The sequence below is a fragment of the Plectropomus leopardus genome, chromosome 1 (genome assembly GCF_008729295.1).
Source record: "Plectropomus leopardus isolate mb chromosome 1, YSFRI_Pleo_2.0, whole genome shotgun sequence".
NCBI classification, from domain to species: domain Eukaryota; kingdom Metazoa; phylum Chordata; class Actinopteri; order Perciformes; family Serranidae; genus Plectropomus; species Plectropomus leopardus.
Genome location: NC_056463.1, coordinates 7,064,960 through 7,086,956, shown reverse-complemented (window position 1 = coordinate 7,086,956; position 21,997 = coordinate 7,064,960). Strand labels below are relative to the sequence as shown.

The window sequence follows — 21,997 nt, the reverse complement described above, 5'->3', positions numbered from 1 at the left end:
CGAGGCGTCTCCGAGCGCGTGCCTGCTGGATGGAGAATAATTAGATGGTCAGGGAGGCTGATAGGAGTGTGGTCGTTATTATGGGTGTGGTCGGGTGTAGCCTCAATTTAGTAGTGTGGAGAACTGATTTTATTTTAAAACATACATACACATCTCAAAATATACGCTAAAAAAACAGTTCTTTTTGTTTTAGCGGGAAAATATTTGCGTCACATGAGACGTGATGATTTTCACCAGTTTAACACCGAAAATGGCATATTTCAAGTGTCCAGTACACACATGGTTTGTCATTACGTTGTATGAGAATATTTCAAGTAAGAACTAGTTACTACTACTTACTTACTATACTTATAATACTTTCACAGATTACAGAATTTTCATGTCAAAAGTTAAATTAAATCACATTACTGTTGATTAAATTTACAAAAGATCTAAATAAAGCAAATAGAAAAAGAAATCATGTTATGAGGGGTGCTTTTAAAGTATTCAAAATACAAAAATAACAATATTATCATCATCAACAACAAACCACAACCAACAATAGCTCCATTTTGGTAAAATAAACGACCATATATGGACATGAGGGTGGAGCTGCCAGGGAGTTGATAAAATACACCCCTCTTCCAAAATATGAACTATGATGTTTATTTTTTTGTCAGGAAACCATAATTGTGACTTACAAACAAGGTTCAATTTGTTTGTCTTAATAAAATATCTAAATCAAGCTGTATGTCCACATATCCTTCCCAAAACACACCTTTAAAAATAAAAAAACCCCAAAAAAAGCAATCTCATACAAACAAACTACAAGCAAAATCTTCAGTAAAACACAAATATAAATATATAAAATAACGAAAAGGCTCAAAGGTGGACTGATTGTAAAGGACAAAAAAACTTAACTTCATTCGGTTTTCATTAAGTTATCACCAAAACATTTTTAGGCCATGAGGTACAAGCAGAGGTGTGTGTTGCAGGTTACCAACAAAACTAAAATAAAGGCCAGTAAGAGGAAAAGGCAGTGATGAATATTCCCCTCTTATTTGCATGGCTTTGTTAATATATAAAACAGTGAACAACTGACAGTCATCCAAGGTTTCGCGTTGGTAACACACCTCTGGCTTAAATTCAAAACTGACAGTTTACAGTTATGAACCACAGTGTTTTCATGCAAAGGCATGTGAATACATTTCTCAATGGATTCGTAATCATAAAAGTGGCGTTTTAGCTTATTAACTTAACATCGTTGCAGATGGATTTTTCCAGAATCGAAACTTTCAGAATGTACTTGAAACTTGCATGAGATTTCTGTCTTTGTGCTGCTGAAAGGAGGAACATTTTTTACACTCTCAGGTTGCGTTGAAGTAAGTTCTGACTTTCAATAATTCAAAAAACATTTTGTTTTCAGGCTGTGTTTTCAGCTAATAAAACCCAGGAGAAAACAAGAAAACATCAGGGAGATGACTGGATGAATACACTTATCTCTTGCATCTTTGAAGATGCAAAAAAAAGAAATCTATATTCTCAGATACTGAAGCATCCTTGAACACACAACAGGAAGAGTATCAAAACCGCATTGGCTTTCAAATGCATTAACACACATCAGTATGAAAAAAAGGTGTGCTGACTATGATGGGTCTTTGTGTTAAATAGCCAAAAAGCACAACGAAAACATGCTTTGAAGAGTCTTTTTAAGGGTAACAATGTTATTTTTAACCAACAAGGACCATAATTTTATAAATAACATAAAGATGTTAACAAAGTGAAAGTAGCATATCTGTTGCAGTGAGTTTGTAGACAGAAATTGTTTTCCTGAACCACATAATCTAATACTCAAAAAATAATGACTCCTATATGCTCAAAGTAAACCCCTCTCTTTTTTACATGTCACAAGACTTATCAAATCCACGCTTCCCATTCGGTTTTTCATCAAAGCAGTTCAGCAATGCATTCTGGTAATGCAGTATTGCGTTTTGAGAAACGGGCCATTAACTCCGCATTTGTATAAAGATAAATGTAGGCTACTTTATGCTTATCAGGGGCATCCAGTGTGACTTGCCGTCTCTGTAAACTCTTGAAAAACTTTTAAAATCACTGTTATCGATCTAAAATGACGATACTGCATGGCATACTTCTCGTCTCAAATGTTTTCAGAGACATACTTCAGAGAACAGTTTTTGTAATATAAGAAAAAAGCATCCATGTTGGTCAGATCTGCAATTTGGGGAGCAGACAGCCCACGGGCCTAGTGGCACACCCATCAAGCATCCAACTCTGGGAGGTGCCCCTGCGGACACCTACCATAATACCAAAAAAACCAAAAAAAAACAAAGAAAAATCATGTTATTCATGATATTATTCATGTTATTTCAAATGAATTCTCAGAAACAACAAAACCTTGGATGGTAATTGCGGATATGGACGGAAATCTAGTTTAGAGAATAAACATGGTTCTGGTACAGTACTCGATCACCCTGTGCAGTGTTTTCAGTTGATGACTGCTCAACAGTGAGTTGTCGAGCGGTACAGTAGGATTTAGAGGATTTGGCCTGCAGGATGTTAACAGTTCACCCAGTGGAGGAATAAAGGGGACCAGAACTCCAACATCAGTGCGTGAGTATAAGGATGAGGAAAGGCAGTTGGAGGAGAAGAAAACCTCTGCTTTATCTTTAAGTGGACAGCAGTTCAGGGTGTGTGGAAACTACAAGTGCTGATGAGTTAGTGGACTTTCCTTTTCCTCGAGCGGTAGCGTCTCGTCCTCTGCTTGTACAGGTGACGGAAATTGATGAAGAGTCCTGAGGAGGAGAGGAAGCCTGTCAATATTACTTAGATACAGTAGTTGTTATGTTTGTCACATCAGGTGGCTGCACACACCAACAGCACATGAGAAACACACAGCAGCCCATTTGCACAGCACCACACTAGTAATTCATTCACTCCTCCACAGCGTTCCAGAGACATATTTGCACAGTATAATGAAAATCCAATGAAATCACAGTTATCCAAAAATAGGCCAAAAATACAATCTTAAAAAACTACAACAACAAAAAAACATGTCATAGCGTAGATCTTTGTTATTTTAGATCTGTATGTACCTTATATGAAGTGCTGTCTTCTTTTTACATTCATTATACTGTAAAAATCTATGCACAAAGCATCTGAGCATGCTTGGGTTTGGTAATTCATCACAGTGAACAGCTGCTAAAATCAAAAATGGTGAACAAATCTGTTGCTTACAAGGATTCTTTGCTGACATTCAACCCATTTTGTTTCATAATAATGTGGGTAGAGTGTGTAAATTACATATATGTTAAACTTCCCTGCATCCTAACAGCTCCCAGATCTCCATACTCAAATCTGACGGACAACGCATTTCGAGCCACTGGCTGTGAAACTCTCCCTATGACATTATCAAGGCTTGTGCGTGTAACATGATGCAGCATCTTCTGTGAAAGGTACGGATGGCACTGCTGAATTTAATGCAACTTGCTTTTTTGAGGTTTACATCCGCAAAAGTTATCAATAGTACTTTTTTTTGACAGCACTAGCAGCAGACGTTTCAAGCAGGGTGAGGCAGTGCTAGAGGGTGGAGTAAAATCACTGCACACTGCTGATAGGTCAGAGAACATAAACAGCCTACACAAACCCGCCATTTTTAAATAGTCAGGCTACCAGTGACGTCCCTCTTGGATTTCACGGCTGTTTTTGAAATGAAATACCTGATTTCATGGCAGCTTTGTACTAAATGCTCTTCTTTTTCTTTACATAACTGTCTTTGTGTTCATCTGCCTGTCCTTTCTAACTAATATTTTCTATTATGGCCTATATGTACATACATTTTTAAACAATTCAAACAACTTTTTCTTATCAATGCTATGAGACTGTATGCACTAAATGATAGTTTCATGGGGAACCTCACTTGTCAAGCCCCTTGAGGGTTTTCTGGGTTTCCCCTGCATGTTAGAATCTATTTGTTATGCTGATGTTGGAGGCAGCAACTGCTGTTTGCAGACGATCAGCTGTTGCTGCTGTTCGATGCAGCGCTGAAGGACCGTCTCTGTGACCTATTCCTGCTCTTCTCTTCGCCATTAGCACAAGCGAACACAGCACAAAGTAATCTCAACCGAATTCTTCATACTTTGCTGTTTGGGCAGAGGGCATTATCACGGCAGCTTAGCTATGCGATGAGAATCCCGTCCTCATTGAAGAAGAACTATTCGCAGTGAAAAAAGGAAATTCAGAAACATTCCTGGCTCCTAGCCGAATCGAGTTGAGCTGTACCATGCAGTGGAAATGTGTCAATGTCATGTGTTTAAGATGCTGGAGGATATGCAGTGTGTCAGTGGATGTCTCACCCAGAAACATGAGGACCAGGTAAAGCTGCAGAACGTAGGAGAAGCTTAAAAAATGTCCCAGCAGCGCAGGCAGGCGGAGGCTGAACAGACGCGTCTCATCAAAGATGGGAAGGGACTGGATCACAGCTACCGCTGAAAAAAAAGGCAAATGTCAGCATCAACTAACGTGTGTTATCCTTGCACTTGCCTCAAACTTTGGTTTGTGCCGTTATTTTTTCAGTAAGGATGTCAAACTAGTCACTAACCTTCAGCCACAGTGCCGAGCGGGTACAGAGGGATCCAGAGGCTGTATCTCAGCCATGTTAACAACTTCCACTCTGTGTTTATGCAGGCCAGCATGTAGAAAGGATACCTGATGTAAAGAAGGAAGAAGTGATGTTACAGCTGATAACACCAAATGTTGACTTGACCAGAGAGGGGAGGTGAGCACACCTGAAGATCTCGATGGTGCTCCATGCGTAGAATACAAAGAAGACAACAGGTTTGTTCTGCATCTCTTCCAGACTGCCGAAGATGACGAAAAGAATGACATTCCTCCCTGCCACCTGCAACATCACAGAGCAGAGGAAAAACAGAGCTCAGACTAACCACACTGTAGTTAAATGAAGTCAGACTGAACGCTGCAGCATACAGTGTTGTTTTAGACAATAATGTTCTTCCAATTTTGCAGCAACTGTTTAGGGAAGGCCCCTTTCTGCTTCAAAAAGACAATTATCCTTTTCTAAAAGGACAATGACCATGAGCACAAAGCCAGGTTCATAAAGAACTGATTTTCAGACTTTGTGTAAGAACTTGACTGCCCTGCACTATGCTCTGACCTCAAACAAATCCAACACTTTTAAATTGGCCAGTAAACCTTACTGTCGTATGTAGATCATTGACTTTCTGACAAGCAGATCCAAGGATCAAGAGTAGGTAAACACACCTCTTCCACACTCATCCTTTACACTGGAGCACCCCAAGGCTGGGTTTTGAGCCCCCTGCTGTACCCCCTATGTACTGGGCTGGGTGATATGTATTTAAAATAATAGCTTGCATTGTAAATCTACTCTGATGAAGAGTGGGCTTGCTCAATAAGTCACTTTGGTGCATTAAATTGGATGTTTAAATGTCACATGATGTTGCAATGTCAGGGTGTCCACATAATTTTGGTCATATCTGTAAATAATTTTCAAAAATTAACTATTTAAAGCACTATATCACCTGTATCATAGCAGGAAAAAATCCAGTCTTAACCAGACCCAACAAGGGATTAATGACCTCGAGCACAGCCATCATTTGACAGAAATACATCATATCAGCCGTGGTGTGGAAAGTATCATAGAACGAATCTGTGGAGGGCGAGAGAAACAAACAAACAGACATAATTTAACAGAACATTACATGAGCCACTATTCATAATCTTCATCATTTGCAAAACAAATCCCTGCTGTGTAGTCTTGTTCCTGTTCCTATTCAAATGAGCTCATCTGTGAATAGCTCCTCACAAACAAAAACAAAGACCTCTCTCCCTCTCTCCTGTTTGCTTTATTTACTGCACAGCGGTGCTAATTATGACCGTCTGTTTTTGTGTTCATAAACACTCACCCCAAAACAACTTATTATTTTGTTTATTAATTATTTAGTACATATTATTTAAAAGCTATTAGAGAGTACATTTTTTTCTGTTGTTTATCGTTGTTTAATCCCTTTTTACAGTCTGCCCGTTCTGATTTTACTAACTGTTTCATGTTGAGTGCCTTTCTTTTCACTTTATAGAGGTTCATGTGATGCACTGAATAAAGCACAAGAGCACAGTAACTGACAGTGTGGTGACTAAAAATAAACTGTGATAGAGTCATTTTCTCAAGCAGGTTTCGTTTCTCTGCAAGGAGATTTTTCATGGGAGCTAACTTTGCATTTGACCTCCTAATAAAGTGGTTAAGGTAATAAGCTAATGTGTTGTCCATATGGATTTAACTGTGATGATAGTGATGTGTTCCCAGATCTCAATAGTTACCTTTGTGAGTACAATGCTATCACAGCTGACATTACAGCTGAAAAATAACTACAAAATGAAGACTGAAGCTGTAATAAACTGGAATTATCATTTAACTCCACAGAATGACTACAGCTCCAGCACACACAAACATTTTGCAGATTTCTCCAGTTTGTGCAACAGAGTCTGATACTCTACATGTAACCCAATGACTGCACAGTCCAAGCTTCACCTCACAGGTTTCCCTCACCGATGACACTTTGGTTTTGGCAGAAGGAGAATTGTCGGCACGTTCAAGACCAAATAACTGTCAGTAACAAAATAACAAATGCAAATATTTGAATATATAATAAAATGCATGTTTTACTACTGTAATACTCTATACTTGTAACAGTGCACTAGTTTGGTTAGAAACTTTAATAGACAAATTTACTTTGGCCAATCATAATTATTCTCTGCACACTACTGTGCCTTCTCGTGGCAGATAACCTGGATATCACTCCATTGACTACAGTGTTTTTTTTGTTTTTTTACAAACCTTGACCAAGAATGAAGAGCCGAACTGTCATGTTGACAAAGATCCAGGAGAATCCCAAAAACTGGACCAGGTTGTACATAAACAAGTACCCTTTCTTGAGCCCGAGGTACGCTGAGGAAGAGAAGAAAATAAAACAAGTTAACTGATGCTAATGTTGCTAAAACAACTCCTGCAGGATAGCAGATGTCTATGACAACATAGTTCATATTAGAAACATTTCTGTGAGTTTTTGATGCTTTCTACTGAGGAGGTCAGTGTTACTCACGGTCTTTACGAATTCTTGACTCCACACTTATCTTGTTTATCTTCTCCTCCTCCTGAAAAAAAATCACACCATCAGAATTTTAGTTTTCAATGATATCAATGTTCTATGCTGTTTTTCTACATTGTTTTTTAATTTAATATTTACTCCTATCCTTACTTGTTTTAATATGGTGAATATAAATTAGCATATCTCAAATTTCTCACTAGATCTAGAGGAGTTGACTCATTTATTTGTTTTATTTCATGATTTAAAAAGTCATGATTCATAAAAAAGTTTTACTCACAGTTTTACCAGAAATAAATTTACAAATAAAAGACAGATTCTAAATTCAATAATGTGTATTCAAAGGCTATTTTCACAGCAATAGCAGATATTTTCACTAACTTTAATTAGAAAAGCACAATAAGAAAGTGTGAAATAAACCAAAATTAAAATGTTTACAGTGGAGCAAAAAAAACAAACAATGAGTTGGTGTGACTGAACAGACAGGGAATATTTTGTATTTCAATCAATAAATTTTGAGGGGGCAAAAATTAAAAATGAAAATAGTTACAAATAGAGAGAAGACTGGCTGAAATAATCAAAGCCGAACCATTCAGAGAAATATAAGGAGTGGATCACATACATCCATGATTCTAAAACACATAAATGTTGCTCTCCAACTTCTGTTTAATTTCAAACCATATTTTATTGGATAAATTCGGGAAAGTGATACAGCAATCCCATAATATGCCCTATGTTTTACTACTTTAAAAATTGTGAGGTGGCTATGTTGAATCATGTACAGGAAGGATTAAAATTAGCGTGACGTGAAGAAGATAACTGTCAGGAAGCTTATCGGATATTACATCTTTCTCGAGTTCAACTTTACCAAACCACAATAAGCGATGCAAAGTTTTGTGGGGAGACTTTGTAAGACTGAGCATAAGAAACTGAGCTGGAGCTAAAAAGCTTCACCTTGGGTTCTTTTCTCTTAGCCGTACTAACTATCCAAACTAAGTCTATACTAATCCCATAAAACTCAACACTCACAAAGAGCTCATTTTGTTGCCCTCACAACAGACTCATGCCAGTTTGCATAAACAGACAAAAGCCTTTTTCATGCCAGACAACATTTTAATCTCTCCTCACTGTGGACTTACTTTAATGTGCTCGTTTTTCAAATTCCTACCTTAGCCTGAAGCTCCATCTCAGCATCAGACTCGTCCAGCCAGCGGTCGAAGTCAGGAGCCAAAAACAGAGGCTTCTTCTCCTGCAGCGTCAGCCGGTCCCACCAGCGCTCTTCCTGCTTCCTGATCTTGATGTCCACCTGACGCTGGGTGGACCTATGGCTGATCTGAAAACACGGAGTTAGAATTTTTTCCTTTACTGAGACACTGATGGCACAATGTGAATAGTTGTGGTGCAAACACAGTTTGTACTTCTGTGTCCAATACAAGAAGACTCTGACTCATACTGTAAGCACATTTAATCTGCTGCTGACGGTCACTGACCTTAGATGGTTACAGGACAAATGAATTTTAGTTGAGTCAGTGGAATAAAAAGCAGCAGCTCTTTGTCTGAGAAATAAATTCTCTAATAATAAAGTGAATATCCTGGGCGATGCTGTACCAGCTAATCAGGCCTCTCTTCAGAAGGGAGGCATTTTTCAATCAGCGTTCAACTTGAGAGCTCAATCAGCGCTATGATGCATCATCAGTTGTTCATATATTGAAGTTATGATAAAACTGAAAATTTTTCATCTGAACAGCAAGAGAAAATTACATGAAATTATTACTTTTTGTACAAAAAGTAAAACTACACAAAAAACATCTGCTGAGTCTTAACTGTGTTTTTGGTGAAATGTCATAATCTTGTTTTAAATATTAATTTCCAGTTATGTATAAGTAATACTGGAAGGTGCGGGCTGACCACACTGACATCTGCACCTCTTCTGGGTCCAACATTTACACTCATCTTAACAAGTGACAAATGTGTAGCTATTAGGTAACACAATAACACAATAAGGGATAACAGACAAGTGCAGCAAAAAGTTAATACCAGGGAAGGAAACTCATCAAATATTTAATTCTACCCAACCATTTAATTTAAATCATATCATAAAGATACAAAAACACTGATTTTGAACATAACCACTGTCACAGTTAGTAAAAGATCAGTAATAGTTGAATAAAAGATCAATACCTCTGGTCTAACAGGTTCCAGAAACTCCAAACTGAACTCGTATTCATTATCTCCTTTAGCTCCATGTCCCTGTGCTGTGGAACAATATCAACATTATGTTTTATAAAAGTATAAATCTTTGCATTGTTTCATGCAAACATTGCAATCATAATTAACCTGGAGAATAAAGTGAAAGTTTGGGAAGAATTTTACAATATTTTACTGTAAAACTGTCATAATGCAACTGAGCAACTTCTCCTTGATGGTTATTATCAACAATATTGTCGTCTCGATGCTCAAATATAAATACCAACCTCTGAACTGAAGAGTGTTATTTTCTTGCAAGCTGATGTCGAGATTCTGAAAGACACAATACCAGTCTTCACAACCAAGGGCATAGGTTTCTTTTCAACATCACATAACATGTGAAACGTATGAAAACGGGGGATTTAAAAAAACTGTTTTTTTGGTTTTGTCTGTCCAATTTGGCTTTATTTTATTTTATTTTTCCCCCTTTTCTGACTGTGGATCATTTTATATCTATATGATTTGTATTTTTGTAAAAAGTATAAAAGTCAGTATATTTGATTGTCCTTAAAATGAATACAATTTTGACTAACAAAAAAATTACAGGTCACAAATATAAAGTGAAATTCATTCTAAAGAAGCCGGATATTCTAAAACAGTTGAGCACTGTAGCCTTTAACAAATGTTACTCAAATCAGAATAAATAAAGAATTTGTTGAAGACTATTTTTGGAAGTGAATTAATACACATTTGGTGCTTTTGTGCGTAATTAAGGCAGTAAGGTGGTGTATGTGAGTTTTTGAACAACAGTGGAGCTCTATTGCACAAAGACAAAGATTTATCAATCAGGCTTTGGCTACACTGACAACACATGTAAGTAGAATCAATTCATCGTTGGTTTTGGTCTGGAAAAAGGTAGTGTATCATCAGACTTATCCTTTAACATAAACAGCCAAATAATTAGACCCTCTTAACTTAAGCAAAACAGTCTGTTACAACGGCCCTGCACATATCATGCCATCATGAAAGTGTTGGTACGACTTTAAGGACATTTCAAGACTGTAACGCTTTGCTTATTACTTGTATTGCACGACAAGTCTCTTATATGAAGTCTTTCGTTGCTAATAGATGGGCTTAAACTGTGCAGCATGACAGGTGTTCTTCTGTCAGCTTGTTTCAGTTACCATGAAACCTTAAGAGGCTAAACAAGATCCAGAACAACCATTAACAGCCATGCATCTTTTATAAGACAACTGTAAAACAGATGCAGGACTTGGATGGGGGAGGAGGAGGAGGACCTGTATTTCATGTTACTAATGCAAACAAACAGCCAGCAGAATGAAATGTAGGTAGTAACAGGCTACATGATTAGGTAAATACATCCGCCCATATTAACGCAAATAATTCTTAACCCTTTGAAACTGGGGGCAACATCACCTTTCTTGTGCTGCTTTCAGATGCCTTTCAGACTTATTTAAACCTTCATACACAGAGCAAAGTGATTTGATTTCTTTCAAAAGCAGGGCCAACTTGGTAGGAAATGTTCCACAAATTGCAAGATATAAGTAGATTTAGAAAATGGTTAAAAAACAAACAAACAAAAAAGCTAGGAGAAAATGTCTAAAAAAAAAAAGCTAGGGAAAGCTATTTTTGTAATTGCCATAATTACAAATTTAAAATTATATTACAGAATTACGGCAATTTCAAGCACCTTTTCTAAGTCTTGTTCACCTTCATTTTCTTCTTCTTTTTCTTTAAAACTAATTTTCAGGTAATTTTCTTGTAGTTATAACTAATTTCTTGCTCATTTTGGGTCATTTCTTTTCTTATTGCTCATTGCCTTCTTTCCATGTTTTTCAAAGAAATCAAGCCAATTTGCTATGGTGTTAATACAAGTCTTCACTGGCTTACCCAAAACTTTTTAATACATTAGCGTGTGTGTGTGTTTTGTTTTTTTTATTACGCAGGGCTTGGTATCTTGTATACTTGCTGCTGATAATCAAATTTGTTTAGTATAGTTGTTGAGGTTCAGTAGCACAGTTACAATATATAAGGAAGTCAAACTACAGCTGTCAATTTCTTTGGAAAAAAATGGGAAGAAGGGGATGTGTAACAACAAAGGAATTTACGAAATTTAAGAAATTAGCAAAAAAGAGTATAAAGAACAAGAAAATTAAATTAAGAATTAAAATTTAATAAAGAATAAGAAAGTAGAAACCAAGGCAAAGACCAAAGAAGTGCTAAAAGATACTAATTCCGTACCATAATTCTACATATGTAATTTTGTGAATTGTAAATACAGTTTTCTCTACACAGTTCCCCTAGCTTTTAAAAAAAAATCTACATCTACTAATTTCTTGCGATTTGCGATTTTTTTTTACCAAGTTGCTCACTGTCTTTTTTCCCCCCTATGTTTTTGAAAGAAACCCCAATTTGCTCATGGTTCAAAGACGTAAACACTTGTGAAAGGCATCTGAAAGCAGCTAAAGAAAAGTAATGTCACTCCAGGTCTCAAAGGATTAATTTAAGGCGTTAATTCAGACAGCTAACTAGTTAAAGACATTTTAAAATAACCGTTAGCGTTGAATGAACAGCGACAGACAATAAATAATTATCAATTCGTGTTAAATAGTGCTTATTAAGCAGATAAAAAAACACAAAAACATAACTTTGTGAACACTGGAGAATTGTGTCTTGATATTAGCATTTTTATGACCATTAACTAACAGATAAGCTCAACGTTAGAGGTCATTTTAGCCACGAGCATCATCACTAAGGCTAGCTAACGGTTAAGCTAGCCACTCGCGTTAAACGTTAGCTACCGTTACACACGCAGAAGAAATAAAATAAAGTTTAGAAGCATTTAAGCATATTGGTTGAGCAGTAAACGACATTTCTGAGTGAGTTTAAGCTGAGAGAAGCCGGTTGGATGTTGTGGACTTGTCCTACCGTTGCATCGCTCAGTTCCACCCGGAGATAGATCTCTCCGTGCCGCTGAGCCCAGTACACATGCGGGGTAAGGATATGCATTGTCACTCTGAGTTTTCTGACATCTACATGCTATAAAAATGAGGAAAATACAACTCAAACTGATGCACTGGAGTCGTCTTCTAGCAGGCTGCCATCCCCCACACAGATAACAGAGTGGAGGATGTCACAGCAGACGACGGGGCATACTTCCGGGAGGAGGGCGCTAACGGACTTCAAAATAAGAATCATACAGTCGCTTCAAAATAAAAGTCTGCTAACTTGAGCGCTGGATTAGTTTTTTTTAAGATCCCCCAAACATGTTTAAAGATATCTAAAACATATTAAAATATTTTGCTTGAAATAATAATTTGTGCCTGATGTGCCATTTCAAACAAAAAAGATAAGTTACCTATAGATAGATAGATAAATAAACCTACATATAAGTAAAACATAACTAATGCAATAATACATAAATATATAACATAATAAATACAGGTATTTATATAATACATATAATATAAATATGCTATGCCACAGTGGCATGGTGCCATTTTTTGTGACAGTGGGTTTTTTTTTATTGTAGCATTGGTAGTTTGTTATAAAATGTAAAGAAAACAACTTTAGGTCTAATTATTATAATTATATATTTAAAAGTATGTTACAGAAAGTATAAATATTTCTATTTTATCATTCTTTGATATTTGTCTTGCATTCTTTCTGGGTCTTTCATTGTTTTTTTTTGTTTTTTTTTTTCTATTTTGCTTTATTTTACAGATTTTTACTAAATTTTCCCTATCTTGTTGAGTTGCTCATTGCCTTTTTTGAAATCAAGCTGGTATGCTCAGGTCTCAAAAAGTTAAATAACTTTACAAAAAAATAAAAGTACAATTTTATTAGGCGTACTTGAACGCCTCACTGTAAAAAAGAAAACAAAAAAAAAATTCAACATCCTCGGTTGGACTTTAGTTAAGAGACGTTTAAGTTCACTCGGTTCTTAATTACGGTACAATATTTATATCAGTGATAAATGCAGCTGTCTAATGAACAAAGCTTAATCCAGAACATTATCTATGGTAAATTTTTAGTAAGTAGCTAACATGTACCTCGGTAACGCCTCCTTGTCGCCTTTCCTTTCGGTTCCAAAGTACAGCTAACGTTAGATTACCTATGAAGGAGTTCACCGGGTTAAAGTGTACTTTACCTGACCATACATACCTCGATTCTTCCGCATTTTGACTTTTAGGTCAACTATTTGTTGTGACGTTACCAGTGATTTTCTACAAGAAGCAACATGGGTGGAGGAAGAGAAACTAACGAGGAAATCACCGGAGCTTCACCTCAAGCTAACGTTACTGATCAGTCCAAGAGGATGAAAATCATTTACATTGTTTACCTCCTCGCTGCTTTGGATATCACATGGATGTTTATACAGTTTTCTGTCACTCCTGTGAGTATCTCTGAGGAAGCTGACATTTCCGTGCCTGCCATGAACGTGAAAACCCGAACTAAAGATGATATGTAGCGTTTAAGAGTGATCGTGTGTATTATATGACACGCTTACAGTAGTTGTCTTTGCTAAGATTACATTATTTTGCAGCAACATGCCCACATTATAAAGCCTGGCTGATATATTTAGCTCATTTTCGATTAACTAGGGGCGTTATCTACGGCTGTAGATGGATGGATCTACAACCAATCAGAGCAACCGGACATGTTACGTAGCACTGATTCATGGGCACATGTAAACAGACTGCAGCATATATATTAATATAATAATATCAATATATATATATATATATATATATATATATATACATATATTTACATGCAGAGCCACGGGCACATGTTAACAGACTGCAGCATGTATGTGTGTGTGTGTGTGATGGTGCAGCATGGCCCTGAGATACTCAGCTTTGCCTGGGGGCTACTTTTGCAAAATTAAAGGAGGCCAGGGCCAGTCGCAGCAGGCTTTTCAGCTCATTTTTGATTTCCTAGTTGCGTTATTTAGGGTAGAATTAATGGATCGACAACCAATCAGAGCAATGGGACATGTTACGCCACAGCGCTGTTGAAGAAGTAAAATTAATATAATCTATCTATATATTTAAATATATGTCATAAAATAGATAGATAGAAGATAAAACAATAACCCCGCCAACAGCGAAAAAGACAAAACCAAACAGCATGATGTGATGGCGTAGCATGGCCCTGGGATAATCAGCTTGCTTTGCCTGGGGGCCACTTTTGCAAAATTAAAGGAGGCCAGGGGCCAGTTGCAGCAGGCTGCATAGGTCAGGTGTGGGGCAGGGGCGTTTGATTGTTTTCTTATCTGGTGAGAAATGCATTAGCCAGGTGAGTGTCACATGCAGACGTTTGCAGAGCTGTGCTGTAAAAATCAGTTGAGGTCTGGATCATACCTGCAGTGAGCGTGTTCACATGCTGTAGATGGCTGTGTGGTTTTCAATCTGTATTTTTTTATTGTGTCTCCCTTTAGTATTTGGCAAAGAAGCTCGGCTTTGACACCTTGTGGTTTGGTTATTTGCAAACCATGGTAGGTGTATTTCAGCTGTTTGGGGGTCCTATGTTTGGACGGTGAGTACAACACAAAAAAAGTTTCAGTTATAGCTACTTTTAAAAACAGGAACATTATTATTGATTTATCAGAAACGCTGCTGTTTTGCCAACATTAGTGACCTACACAGTTTTCACCAGTGGTTTCTGTTTATTTATTCGGTTACTTAATATTTTTCCCTAGTTTATCTTTCTCTTTTTTTCTTTTCTTTTCTTTCTACAAATAATAATGTAAACTAGTTGATTTGATTTGGGGTATGTTGGTGCATGCATATATGTTTTGTTAATTAGAGTATAGTTTTAAATTAATAAGGAAGCAGTTATTTAAAATTTAATGACCTAAGGAGTAGGGGTGGGATTAAATAAGTTTACACTTCTTCTCACTCTTTTTCAAATATGTAAACCAAGTCATCATGTGTTTGACCATTTCCTTTGCTTTATGTTTTTATAAAGTAAGTATTACTTACTGTCCATCTGCTTGTTTGTATAGTCGTTTCTCTATCTTGTTTTACACGTTTAAAATAAATAAATACATGAAAACTAACTCATGGTTGCAGTTTTGTTGTTTCGACAGGTTTGGAGATATTTTTGGAGCACGAGCTGCTTTGTCTCTGGCGTGTTCTTCAACAGTGGTTTTCTTTCTGCTGCTGGCCATCGCAGAGCATCCTGCCATGCTGTTCATCCACAAACTTCCCACTGTCTTCATGCATGTCCTACCTGGTAAACACCTGCAATCCTGCTCACTCAGTCTGACATTTTAAACTTCAAACCAAGATTATTATTTGTTAGAGATGAATCATTCATTAATCACTGTACCCCCCCCCAATTGTATTCTGTGGTTAAGTTTAGTGAAGCATTCGAATTGAGGCATTTAAAACACTCCCCTTTGTAACTGAGAAATGTTCAATATCTGTCTTTCTTGACTACTTAAGACAATTTGTTGAGTCATTGACGTTTTAACTGTGTACTTCTGGCTAATAAGCAATATTTTCCTGCATTTGAAACACATACTTACATAAAATTAATGCAGTTTTACGTGCTTTTATCTCTTCATTCCTCTTCTACCTGCAGCGTCTCAGATGGTCGTCACAGACCTTTCAGAACCTGAAAAACGGGCGGATGCTTTATCTAAAATAGGTCTGTGTTTTGGTGTCGGTATGATAATCGGCTCCACGTTGGGCGGCCATCTTAACACACGCTACGGGTGAGAGTCACTGTGTGTGTGTTTGTTGGAGAATGAGTTTAGATTGAGTGGGTTACTGCAGAGTAGAAAGGTGGATTAAAGGTCATTATTATGAGAAACATCCAGTCACAAAGTTTTAAGGGATGGATAGGATACTCAAGTTGAGATAAACTTTGGCTGCCTTTTAAATGTCAATGTTTCATATCATCACAAACTTTGCTTTTTTTTTAACTTTCTATAACTTTCACTGAACATGGAAATGCAATGAAAAAAGACAACGACAAACTTTGAAATGTTTCATTTGTAATTATTTGTGTGCAGAATTGTTACATATGCTATATTTATATTACACCTAAAATGTCCAAAATGTTGTCCACCTAAGGCCAGAGATATACTTGCTTTTTAACTATGTGTTTGCATAGAAAAACTGCGTCATGAATGGAATTTTTCACATACTTATCTACGTAGGTACCGGTAAATTCTACACTAGAGAAGTCAGACTAGGGCTGAGTATTGGTACTCGATACCTATCAACTCAAGTAGTATCATAATGTGTCCAGTCAAATGATACTGCATTCAATGCTTTTTGTTCCTGGAGTCTGAATCCAGACCGTCCCAACTCCCGGCCAGATCAGCAAAATTTGCAAACACCTTGCAAGCACACCTAACACAGCAGCAGCAGCTAACATCCAACACTGAGCCATAAAACGATCCCAACAAACTCACATCAATAACTAAACGGCTAGACTGAGTCAGCCCTGTCACTCAGAATTTTTTTAACAACACCCAGCCCTAACTCAGACTGTATAAAACCTTGGATTTGCATGATGCAAACATACCATAACAACAGTCTCACATTTGGATCTGTCGTCAGCTGTTTTGTCACTGTGCAGTGGAAATGACACATTGCACAAATGTAGGAAATTGCAGACTCGATATGTTGACTTGTTTTCAAAAAATTCTGCCATTGTTGTTGCCTCCAATGTGCCTATTGCCCTCTGACCCTGTTACATCACCTTATACTGCCCCTACATTGCTGCTACTGTTAGAGCATTTTGCGGACACAGCGTAGCATTAATTTCTAAGGAAGTACACAACCACCGCCCCAAAGAGATGCAAGATATGTGAGGCAGCCCTTATCTGCCTGTGAATGTGTAGTTAAAAGCAAGTATATCCTCTGCTTAACACTTCTTTTACTTTGTGTTTCCCAGGGAGACGTTTACTGCCTGTTTTGGTGCTGTGGGGAGTGCCTTCAGTTTATTGTTGGTTTTGATGTTTATTCCAAAAAATACCAAAATTCAAACTCCAGGAACCAACAAAGAGAGTAAGGCACACTTCTGTCTGTTGCACCTAATGTTCTCAGCTGTTTGGGAATTAGTATGAATTTTTTTGATCAGCAGGTGGTAGCCTGAGCACCGGCAGGGGAATGAGGGTTAAAATAAAGAAAACTGTGCTATTCAATGTGCTGCAGCTGACCAACTAACCAGCCACTGCACAGTCAGAGGTACAAATCAAAGTGGTAGCATATTCAAAAATGTTTTCTTGTTGAATTTGTGAACACAACACAGTTCCATAGTTACCAAATGTATCCAGAACTGAACCAGAATCCAAAAGTATATTGGTTGAAACTGCAGGCTGTGTTTTAAATATCATAATTTATTGCTTATTTTACATTATTATAAAATATTATAACTTTTGCAAAAGTATTTAATAAAGATTTTAGGTTTTGATTTTTGATATATTTGTAAAAACATCTAAAAATGTGTTTTCACTTGTTGGTGCAGCTTATGATGGGGGAAAATTACAGTTTTGTTTATTTAAAATTAAATTAACAACACAATAAAGTTTTCAAAAGGTGAAGTAGTCTGAATACCTTCTGAAGTAACCAAACAGGTAACAGCCACTGGATGGACCGGTTGCACAGCATGCACAGCAACCGGTCCACCGCGCCCCCCCCCCCCCCCCCCCCCCCACGCTATGTAATCTGGGAGGTATCACATCATTTTTATTCTCTCTTTGAATTTTCTACAGGTGAAAACAATGACAAATCAATATTCAACGTGAGAGAGATCACGAGGCTGATTAAGTTTCCAGGTGTGAAGCGGACTTTTGTTGTGAAGATAGTTGCCGGTTTGCCATCAGGTGAGAGTTAATGTAGAGGTTAATTAAAGATGCACGACCGGAGTTACCAGGACTGCACATGATGTCGCAGTATCATCACTGCAATGTCAACTTGTGTGATAATCACATTGTGTTGTTTTTGTTAGTTGATAGGCCTTTTCAGTAGGAAACTGCACACAAATCATTCTTTTTTATACTGGTGCCTTTTGTGTTCAGTTTAATGTGGTAATCAATGTTTTTTATTTTTTTTAAGTCAATTAAATTTTGGGATTTTAGCAGTATACTGAAAGCAGCAGAAAGCTGAAATTGACCTGTTAATTTGTAATATTGTTAACATAACTTTTAACATTGTTGTTGCATTGAGCTGCATTGGTATTTACCACAGTATATCTATAACTTTCCATGTCAAATCTTGTCTTCGTAAAACAACATATGATGGTTTTCATTTCTGATGTGCATCAGAAAACAGATTGAGAGTGAATTACAGTTAAATGTAGTATTTTTTCCCATAATTAATCTGTTGCACAATATGGTCAATCAGTAATCAGTGTTACTGTTTTTAAGGGCCTTTTGTGTTGCCTCCCACTGCAGTTACATGGTGATTTATTGTGATTTACTGGATTGAAGATATGTTTCCATTGCACAATTGATTATTTGAGACTATGTGTGTAGAGTCCACTTACTGACTGGTACATATAATAGAAATAATATTAATGATCTGCTCAGTTTGGGTTCAATAGAGTTACATATGAACATCTTTGGACATTTAATTTAAGCACTAAAACTCTGTAAATCAAACTGAACTGCTCCTCTTTTACCGCAGGAATTTTCCAAGTGATGTTCTCTATCATTGCGATGGACTTCTTCAAGCTGCAGCCGGAGCAGAATGGCTATCTGATGGCTTATTTTGGCATTGCCTCGATGGTAAGTGTCACACAGACTGAAATACAAAACAAGTTGATTATGATTTCAGTGCTTCATGTTGTACGTGCCGCAGCTCATGAAGATATCAGACTGTAAGACGAGGTCAGTAAAAGCTGGATGTTCTTTTAGGTTATTCAGGGAGGAGTGATCGGTCGGCTGACGGCGAAATATTCTGAGAACTCGCTGCTGCTTCTGTCCATCGCAGTTTCTGCTTTGGTGGGACTGGCTCAGGTACGCATGAAAACACTCACATAAACACAAACACACCAGAGCTGGGGGAGCATTTAACCCTTCAAAATCTGGATTGACATCATTTTTCTTGTGCTGTGTTCAGACGCCTCTCTCGAGTATGTAAACCTTTGGACCCTGAGCAAATTGGTTTAATTACTTTTGAAAACACACAGGAAAAGACAGTGGCAAGAAATGTTCTGCCAATTGCAAGAAAATAGTAGATTTAGAAAATTATTATTTTTTAAAAGCAAGGAAAAAATGTCCATAAAACTACATTTAGAATGATAATTTTTATATATTTAAAATTGTTACAGAATTTTAATTCTTTTTTAGCACCTTTTAGGTCATATCCTTGTTTGTTTTTGACTTCCCTTTTTTATTTGCAGTTCTTAAGGTAATTTTCTTGTACTTTTTACAGATTTCTTGCTAATTTTTGGGGGATCATTTCTTTGGGCTTATGTTGCTCATTGCCTTCTTCACATATTTTTGACAAAAATATAGCCGATTTGTATTTCTTCCCAAACCATACAATAGTTGTTAAAACATTTCTCTTTAAGCTGCAAGTTTGAACCTGCTGGTGAAGCTAGAGTAAAAGTAAGGAGATTACCTGACTTTTGAGTTTTTAAGCTTTTGGTGACCATGAATGTGTGTAAAAATGGACTAAAGTGGTAAAAGTATTTGAGTTCATATAACAGTTTTGTTTTTAATACCAGGTTGGCATTTGTTCATAATGAAAATACTCTCTTTTGCACCTCCTGCATAGATGCTTTTATATTAATATTTCTTTCTTTCTGCAGGCTTACATGCAGAACGTGTTCCAGTTCTGCCTCACTGTCATCCCGATGATATTTTCTCTCAGTGTGTTTGGTATTATCACAGACAGCGTTCTCACCAAAAGTGTACCGTCCTCCGACACAGGTGAAGCCACTCTGCTTTTCTGCTTGCACAACATTCACGACAACCACACAACGGTTAAAGCTGTTTCTCACAAGTGTGATGCAGAAATGTGGCATGAATATACAAATAATCCGCATGTGAATTTCTGCTTGACTACCATGCACACCAGGTCAGGTGCAAATTACCCACATTACGATGTTCCACGTTATGAACATTTTATGAATAAGGCCCAAATGAGTGTCAGCTCAACACAACAAAAACCAAAACAGAGAATGTCTACAAAATACATAATCAGACCCCAAATTCAGTGCTAATGCTAACTGCTGTGGCTAGTCCCGTTCCATAACCAACATATATAATGTTAGCAGCAGCTGGGCGATCTCAAGTCATATATTGTCATTTATCTTATCATTGAGGTGGTCGTCACTGTGTTTGTCGTAAAATATTGGGTGTGAAGGAACAAAATTAAGATGTTTCCCCATTTTGGCCGCCAGCTAGCAATGTCTTGGAGGTATGACATCAGTTGGACCAAAGGATTTTGTTGGTCAAACGTATATAAAGTTTGTCCAAATAATTTTCTTTCTGCACGAATAGGGGTTTGCAAGCATTCCTAAGAATCCACAAAATCATTTTGCTGATTTTTTTGGACAAAAATGCCTGCTTAGTGATATATAGCCTGAACAGCAGGCAGCTCAGTCACAGCAAAGCCACATTTTGATCACTTATTTTGACAGCAACTAATTACAGCCACTTAAAGAAAAGGAGGGAAAGAAGTAAAACTAAAATTCCCAATGTTTCGATATAAGGTGTAAAAAGACTGAGACCAAAGTTCTGGATCACCTCATATCAGATATGAGGTGAGCCATATGAGGATTAACTAACTTCAAAATGCAGATGCACTAAATTATTTGTTTACTGGAACCTGCTTTGCTCTTGTACTCAGGCACGATGCTGGGACTGTGTGCATCCGTCCAATCTCTGCTTCGCACAGTCGGACCAACTATTGGTGGCTTCTTGTATGTGAACTACGGCGTCTCCTCTATCGGGCTGATCCAGTTTGTTGTGAATGTCGCTGTGTTTGTGTACCTGCTGCAGCGTCGCCCTGAGAAGACAGACAAGCAAAAGGAATAAAATCACCTCTTTTCATCTCCCAATTTATCCACAAACTAACAGAGAAGATGGAAATTCAGTGTTTGATTTTAGAGACAATCATTTCAGCAGTTACATGTATTTAAATTACTCTGCGGTTTACAAGATAAAATGAGGTCAAGTCTCTATTTGATTTGTGGCGGAGGCTCAGGACTGAACCACTAGATGGCACCAAATGCTCCATTTAAACTGATGATACTTTTGTTTTCCAAGGTTCATTACTTACAGAGAAGTCGCACTAAAATCAGTGCACCGAGATTTTATTTAATATCATCAAAAATGATTAAAATTAGACTGATATACACCACTCCTAGTTAATAATAATTATATCAAATTTATTGTTAATGAAAGTTTATTTTTGTTATTTGTCATTGTTTTTCTTTAAATAAAATACATGTATTTAATTTTTGTACCTTCTTGTATTGTATTTCAGAGAGAAGTGTATCATGATGGTAGAAATAATTTCATGATTTTTTTGGCAGAAACAAAAAGTTTATCTCTGACTAAAATAGCCATATAGTATATAAATATATTTATTATTAATAGAACATTTTGGCCACTTCACTAAAGTGGCACCTGCATCTTTTTCATCTATTAAAACTATGGAATCAGACTGGAATTATGCAGC

General features: G+C 37.0%; 2 protein-coding genes across 3 annotated transcripts; one reads left to right on the top strand and one right to left on the bottom strand.

Moving 5' to 3' along the window:
- Positions 1 to 629: 629 nt before the first annotated feature.
- On the bottom strand, positions 630 to 13,553 carry LOC121946343 (very-long-chain (3R)-3-hydroxyacyl-CoA dehydratase-like). 2 transcript variants are annotated; one of them, XM_042490900.1, is made up of 11 exons: positions 13,495 to 13,553; positions 9,611 to 9,656; positions 9,318 to 9,391; positions 8,305 to 8,469; positions 7,134 to 7,185; positions 6,869 to 6,979; positions 5,556 to 5,683; positions 4,785 to 4,897; positions 4,598 to 4,704; positions 4,353 to 4,484; positions 630 to 2,792 (listed from the first exon to the last, which is right to left on the bottom strand). In XM_042490900.1, exons 1-11 carry the CDS (start codon positions 13,522 to 13,524, stop codon positions 2,716 to 2,718), a joined length of 1,035 nt encoding a protein of 344 aa, XP_042346834.1. In that variant the 5' UTR covers positions 13,525 to 13,553; the 3' UTR covers positions 630 to 2,715. The 2 variants fall into 2 exon arrangements, with proteins under 2 accessions (XP_042346834.1, XP_042346825.1); XM_042490891.1 differs by lacking the exon at positions 13,495 to 13,553 and adding an exon at positions 12,273 to 12,567.
- A 31-nt stretch (positions 13,554 to 13,584) lies between these two features.
- slc22a18 (solute carrier family 22 member 18) lies at positions 13,585 to 21,695 on the top strand. Its single transcript, XM_042490911.1, has 10 exons — positions 13,585 to 13,740; positions 14,788 to 14,885; positions 15,439 to 15,584; positions 15,936 to 16,068; positions 17,259 to 17,371; positions 18,079 to 18,189; positions 18,992 to 19,092; positions 19,222 to 19,323; positions 20,121 to 20,241; positions 21,164 to 21,695. The coding sequence occupies exons 1-10, from the start codon at positions 13,585 to 13,587 to the stop codon at positions 21,349 to 21,351; spliced, it is 1,269 nt and encodes a 422-aa protein (XP_042346845.1). The 3' UTR covers positions 21,352 to 21,695.
- Positions 21,696 to 21,997: the final 302 nt, after the last annotated feature.